Below are 6,811 nucleotides of genomic sequence, written 5' to 3'. Positions count from 1 at the left end.
CAGTGAAGGCTGCTTCGTTCTGAAATGGGGTTGTGACCCCTTGCACACCCATCTGCACTGACACGAGTTGGGCGAAGTAAGGAGTGGCCCAGGCACGGGCGTCACCATCGAGCAGGCTCAACGCAACTTGCACCTTGAGCTCGATGGTCGTCAACGACGTGTTGATCAACCAATAGATGCGGAGTTGCAACAGGAACCTGTCGCATTCGATGACGGTCTTGCCATCGTATCGGAACGGGAGAAGAAGCTTCAAAGTCTCCTTATCGGGGGCGGTTGCGGGGGAGGACATTATCGGCATCGGGGGGGACGGAGGACGCTGCGGGGGCGGAGGCGGCTGTGGTGGCCCTCCGCTGGTTGAACTTCGAGAGGAGTGAGTGCTCAAGCGGCCTCTCGGCGGAGTCAGCGGTGAAGGCACCGGAGGAAGTTCGGTGGGGGGGTTATGTACGTCAGGGACTGCTGACGCGGGGGCGAGCACTGTCGGCGAGGCGGACTGAGCAGGATCCGCGGACTCGGACTCCGAGACTCCTTCTTCACCTGCACTCTCCTCAGGCTCAGGCTCTGGCGCAGGGTCTGGAGGGAGATCTCCTCGCGCTTGACTTGGACCAGCGACCAGTCGGGGAAGATGGGAGCTGGGGGAGACAGGGCGAGAATGCCGCGAGGCAGATCGGGATGCAAGGGTGCTTCGAGGACCGAGCAGATGTTGCGCTCTTCGGATCGCTTTGTAGCTCAGGTAGTCCTGGTCAATCGATCGGGGTGTCCGATTTGGGCACGGCTGCTGTTCGCAGATGAGGATGAGTTGTGGGAGTTCTGAGGAACGCTGGCAGCTTTGTGGAGTTTCGACCTAATGTCGCAACTTGAGGTCAAGCGACAGGAGAAAACCTAAAGGCTGGGGGCGTTTGACTGGGTCTCACCGAAGCAATGGTGAGCAGCGCTCAAACCTAAGGCTAGGGACAAGAATGTATTGGTTAGTAAGTAAAGGAAGTAAGTACAGGAGAGCTTACTGACCTAGGGACAAGAGGTCGAAACTGAGGTCCCTAGGGCAGCAGAGGCTGGCTTATATACAGGGGGAGATAAGGGCAGGCTGTGCGCACTGGTCCGTGCACAGCTGGTCCGTGCACACCATGCTAATGCAGCCCTGGGGGCCAGTGAGTTAGAGCAGCTGTGTCAGCGGAGCCCAAGCTGTGCCGCGCACTGCCGCCCATCTAATCTAATCATACAGTAGATAGCGATGTGTCCATATCAGGCATGTAGTACAGAAGTCGCGGGTTCAAGCCCGCAAAAAGGAAAAAAATTAAAAAATGGCTAGACGCTGTACCAACTCATGACAGGGATAGTAGTGCTCCGCGGCGTTGCTTGGAGGAAAGGGGATGGGATCGGGGGTCATCTGAAGGCGGACGTCGGTAGGGGTGTGGGTAGAGGTAGGTACGCATTGGGGATGGCTCACAGGATGAATTTTCAGTGCTGTGCCCGGATGTTGCATGGTAGCAGCGGTTGAAAGCGATGGGCAACCTTCAAATTGTCGAGCCGGATGAGCTCAGTGAGGACACGGTCGTCCTGTTGGCGTAGGAGCTGTTGACTTTTGGGTATGTCAGGCAAGCGTCACTGCCAGCCCGGGTCACGTGGTCGTGCACCGGTGTGGGAATAGGACTTATGTAGGCGTTGCGCGTCATAGGTAGCCCCATCGGTTTGTAACCTTATCCACCATTGATCCCTGTCCATTGAGGACGTTGGCTGCCGGCAGTCTTTCCGGCGTCATTCTAACAGGAGCCGCTTGTGGTGGTTGATGGCCTCGTTGGCTACCTTGACAGCCTCATCATGTTCGTGGCGGGCAGAGAGATACGCCTCTAGTGCAACGCGGTCGGTGGCATTGGTTGCCTCGGGGTTGTGGGCTTTGAGCTTGTTGAAAACATCGGTGGGATTACTGAGAAGGAGCGTCAGCAAGGTGCTGTTGCCGACGTGGGTGTGCTTAGGGGTGTAGATTGAGATCCTTTTCCTGCCTTTGGTCGAGGGGGCGTTGAACTGGTCGAGGAATGAGAGAGTGAAAGACATTTTGGTGCGAGTGGGGATGTAGCGACTGGGTTGAGCTGCTGTCGACTCAGCTCAAGTTCTTCCTCTTCTTATACTCCATTAGCACTTCGTCTGCAGTCCCTATCAGGTTCGCTTCAGGCTCCCATGAGTCATCGGCTGTTGAGTAACCCTTCCACCTGACGCGATATTGACGGTGTCGCATCCTCTTGTTCTCTTGGTGTCCGATGATGGCTTCGACTTCGTAGTTATCTTCACCTTCAATAAGGTCAGGGGGTGGCCTCATGTAGTTCGGACCGTGGATCTCCATCTCCGAGTAGGGAGATAGAAGCCATTTGTGGAAAACGGGGTGGACTCGCCAGGTGCTAGGCAAGTCTAGCTTGTACACGACTGTTCCGATCTTGTCTAGGACTTTGAATGGCCCTTCTCGCCTCAGGGCTAGTTTCCTGGACGGGTACAGCAGCTTCAAGTTCCGGGAGTCTAGCCATACCAGCTGACCTTTACAGAAGGAACCCCCCTTCCTTTTTACTCTCTTGGCCAGGATGTTCTGGGCCATCTCCATTGCCGCATGTGCTTCTTTGCGGATGTTTTGCAAGTCCTTGAGGCGATAAGCTGCTTGCGGCATGTTTGATCTGGGGTGCGCGGTGGGTATTCCATGAGGTTTGTATCCCATCATGAGTTTGAACGGGGATGCCTTTGTCATGGAGTGCTTGCGGGAGTTGTGAGCAAATTGCACGATGTGAAGATGGTCAGCCCACTTATCCGGGTCATTGGCAGTGAAGCAGCGGAGCTAGATCTCCAGCTCTTGGTTCACTTGTTCTGTCTCGCCGTCGGTTTGCGGATGGAATGCCGTACTCATGGCTGATTGAACCCCAGTCATTTTGCAAAGTTCCTGGAAGACTTTGGACGCAAATTGCGGTCCTTGGTCACTGATGATCTTGTCTGGGAGTCCAAACCACTTGTAGACCTCTCGGTACATTGCATCTGCCGTCCCAAGAGCGTCAATTGTTTTGTTGCATGGGATGAAAATTACCCCCTTCGTAAGGTCGTGGTCCACTATGACCAAAATGGAATCAAAGCCATTGGACGGTGGCAAGTCGGTAATGTAATCGCACGAGAATGTGCTGAAGGGTTTGGCATTTGCGCGGGGTTGAATGGGGGTGATGGGCGGTCGGGCTGGATGTGTGTTAACCTTCATTTGTTGGCAGATGCCACAGCCATTAACATAGCGAGTGACAAACTGGGCCATGCTCGGCCACCAGTAGTCACGGCGCAATCGAGGAGGGTTTTCTGAACACCAGGGTGTCCTGCAGAGGGGAGGTTGTGATAGTGGGAGACAAGATGTTTGTGAAGAGACTCATCTGGGGGTACATAGACCCAATCCTGGTATAAGAGGAGGTCATCATCGATGGACCAATCTGTTCCAGTGCGTGGTGTTCCTCCAGTGCGCACCGCAGTGAGTCCTTCCTTCATTATTGGGTTGTCTTTGAAAGAAAGGATGGTGTCGTGGATGTCAATGTCAATGGCAGTGACACATACTTCCGGTGGGAGCATAACGATGTCGGTGTTGTCATTTGAGCCATCGTCATGGTCGGGTCGGTGGGAGAGAGCGTCGCTCTGCACCATTTGGGTACCAGGAACGTGTACCAGGCGGAAGTCAAACTCGGTCAGTTTACTTGCCCAGTGTGCTTGTCATCAGTTCATGTCTTTGGCCTGCTTCCAGTATGTGAAATTCTTAAGGTCGCTGAGAATCGTTACTGGGTATGGGCTGCCAATAAGGTAGTGCCTCCACTCATCTAGTGTGCGGATGACCGCATATAATTTCCTGTCGTAGATGTTGTAGTTTCTTTCAGCTGCATTGAAGCTCTGGGAGAGGTATCCACAAGGATGCCAATCGCCGTTGTCATCACGTTGGCGTAGCACCGCTCTGGTGGCAAACTTTGAGGTGTCAGTTTCAATAGCAAAGGGTCGGTCGGGATCCAGCATGCGTAGTACCGGTTCTTCTAGGAATGCCTTCTTGAGGGTCTTGAAGGCTTTCTGTTGGTCAGATCCCCAGGTCCAGGCAACGTCCTTCTGGGTGAGAGCAACCAGCGGTTGCGCTTTGTCCAAGAAGCCTTTGATAAACCGGTGGTAAAAGTTTCCAAATACAACAAAGGTATGTACTTGCCTGAGGTTGGACGGCACCGGCCAATCTGCAATGCCGGCTAGTTTGACGGGGTCCATTGCGATTTCTCCTGGGCGGATGATCATGCCGAGGAATTCGACTTCGGTGACGTCGAAGGCACATTTCTCCGGTTTGAGGTAGAGGTCATGTTGTCGAAGTCGTTCGATAACATGTCGTGTTCGTTCTTCGTGTTCTGCCTTGTCCTGGGAAAAGATCGTGATGTCGTCCATATAGATGCAAAGCCAGCCTTCTTGAAGCATGTCTGCGAATATTGTGTTCATCATTCGCTGGAATGTAGTGGGAGAATTACACAGCCCAAAGAACATCACCGTTGGTTCATACAGCTGCGGCGGTTTGCCATCAGTTCTGGGTACGATGAACGCTGCCTTCCATTCGTCTCCTTTCTTGATTCGGACATTGTTGTATCCGGCATGGAGATCCATCTTCATGAACATCTTTGCGTGCTTCAACTTGTCCAGAAGGTCGGATAGAAGCAGGAGTGGGTATCGATCCTTGACCGTGTTTTCGTTGAGCAGCCGGTAGTCTTGAAAGGGACGTAGTGAACTGTCCTTTTTACCCACAAAGAAGAATGGACTCGCTAATGGGGATTTCGAAGGGTGAATGTACCCTTTACTTAGGTTCTCCTCAAGGAACTTGTTGAGTTCCTTTTGTTGCTGCGGGTTGAGCAGATAGACCTGTTGCTTCATGTCCGCGAAGCCCTCCTTGAGGTTGATTTCGTGGTTATATTTGGTGTGGTCTGGAAGTCGCGCAGCCGTGGCTTTGTCGAAGACGGGGAGGAGATCGTGTAGGTAGGATGGTCCATCTGCGGTAGCATTTTTTCTGTCTTGCCTTGGGCGTTCGATGCTGCAAGTTCAGTGGAAGTGGTGACGCGCCTAATGTTGTGGTGGATCTTCCAGATCATGCCGTTGTGGAGTCGTTTGTAGCTGGACAAGAGTTCGGGGAGTCGCTCCTTGAGCAGAACATCCCTTACTGCCAGGGGTTCCTGTTTCTCATACTTGGTGATCATCAGCACTCCAGATAAGTAGGAAATGATGAACTCATCATTGTCGATGTCTTCCGCTTGTTCCTTGATAGACGCAATACCCGTTGACCCAAACCTATCCTCCCCGCATTCAGTTTTGTCAATGCAGTCGGTTAGTGATACTGGTAGAGTGCTTATCCTTTTAAGGATGAGCTGGGCAACTCGGTCGCTGGCTTTGATGGTGAATGGGAGGTCAGAGTTATTGACTAGCAGGACTGAGACCTTGCCTCGGTAATCGAAGTCGATTACTCCTACAGCGACGTCAATTTCTTTTAACACTAGACTGGACTGGGGTGCGATTCTTCCGTGGTGTCCTTTGGGAATAGCCATGATAAGGTCAGTGCCGACTAGGCCTCATCATCGGGCGGGGATAATGAGGTGGTGCACAGCAGAGATGTCGTATCCTGCTGCGCCACTAGTTTTCTGTTCAGGAAGGGTTGCATGCTCAGAGGTGGGGATGACAATGAATTCATCCTCCGTTGGTTCTGGGAGTGGGGTAGTTACCGCCTTCTTTAGTTCTAGCTGAGCCACTCACCTTTGGTACAGGTCCATCTTCCAGGCCCTGGTCTCATCTCTTGTCCACCGGTGGTTCAGCTCCACTCGTCTGGTCTTCCAGTTTATCTTGGGGTTTTCGAGTTTGAGCCAAGTGTGGCCAAAGATGATGTCTTCCTTGCCGATGCTGGCGATGTAGGCTTTGACAAATCGGGGTTCTCCACTTATCTTGTAGGATAAAAGAGCTCTTTGCATAATGGGTGCTTCTTTGTTTGGGGTTCCATCCACATTGAAGACGGGGATGGGTCGGGGAAGAGGTTCTGTCCGAAGTTGATGTTCTCAGATGAATCTCAGGCTGATGAAGATTCCGGTTGCGCCGCTATCGATGAAAGTGTGCGCCTCAACGTCTTTTTGTCCCACAGTAATCGGAATGTGCAGAGCACATTCATTTTGGACTACTAAAATTACATGGGACAGTGAAACGGATACGGGCAGTGGTTGCATCGGCTCACCCTGCCCCTTCAAAAATCCTCCATTGTGAGTTCTTTGTACAGCTCCCACTTCTCATCGGCGGTGATAGGCGCCAAGCCCCTCTGGGCCCCGATACACCTCTTTGCGGCAGTCGCATCCCGCCTGGCACTTCGACTCAGTCTCCCAACCCTTCGATTTCGCCTTGGACGCTCTTCGACATCTTCGACGGTGCGCGACGTTTACTCGAAGCTCGGCACGGTCGTCCCGATGCCTCGCGCGTAGATCTCGGAACATCTTCCGCATTCGGCGAACAATAGGGCCACTTGACGCCGCTCGACCAAGCGCGCGCTTCGCTCCAAGCCACACCGAAGTAGCCGGTCTTTCCCGATTAAGTATCGAACCTCGCGGCATGCCTTCAACGACGGATAGCGGTCCGAAGTGGCCATATGTTTCTCTTCATCTCCGCGTTCGGCATGACGTCACTCTACCGATGGACTTGGTATGTGCCCCTCGGTGAGGCAGCTTCTTGAGGAACAATGCAAAGCCCCTTGTACTAGTGTGCCACTTTCGATAGTCGTAGCGTCCTGTGTAGTATAAAATCTGTCGTACTTCTCTCT

The 6,811-nt window shown here is 53.0% G+C and overlaps 2 protein-coding genes across 2 annotated transcripts in view; both read left to right on the top strand.

Moving 5' to 3' along the window:
* Nucleotides 1–219: 219 nt before the first annotated feature.
* On the top strand, nucleotides 220–1,251 carry POSPLADRAFT_1160286 (hypothetical protein; the record flags this gene model as incomplete). The annotated part of the gene is made up of 5 exons (XM_024487524.1): nucleotides 220–699; nucleotides 731–804; nucleotides 860–968; nucleotides 1,010–1,145; nucleotides 1,220–1,251. Coding segments are annotated over 5 exons (831 nt in total), but the record flags the coding sequence as incomplete, so codon positions are not given.
* Nucleotides 1,252–6,603: 5,352 nt separating this feature from the next.
* Nucleotides 6,604–6,811, top strand: part of POSPLADRAFT_1160552 (hypothetical protein) — a gene marked incomplete at both ends in the record, with an annotated part of 4,805 nt that continues 4,597 nt past the window's right edge. The window contains one exon of the mRNA XM_024487562.1: nucleotides 6,604–6,697. Within this exon, the coding sequence (XP_024333138.1) occupies nucleotides 6,604–6,697 (94 nt within the window). The remainder of the gene's footprint in view (nucleotides 6,698–6,811) is intronic.

The sequence above is a fragment of the Postia placenta genome, assembly GCF_002117355.1.
Source record: "Postia placenta MAD-698-R-SB12 unplaced genomic scaffold POSPLAscaffold_24, whole genome shotgun sequence".
Classification (NCBI taxonomy): Eukaryota; Fungi; Basidiomycota; class Agaricomycetes; order Polyporales; family Adustoporiaceae; genus Rhodonia; species Rhodonia placenta.
This window is presented reverse-complemented; position numbering and strand designations above follow the sequence as displayed.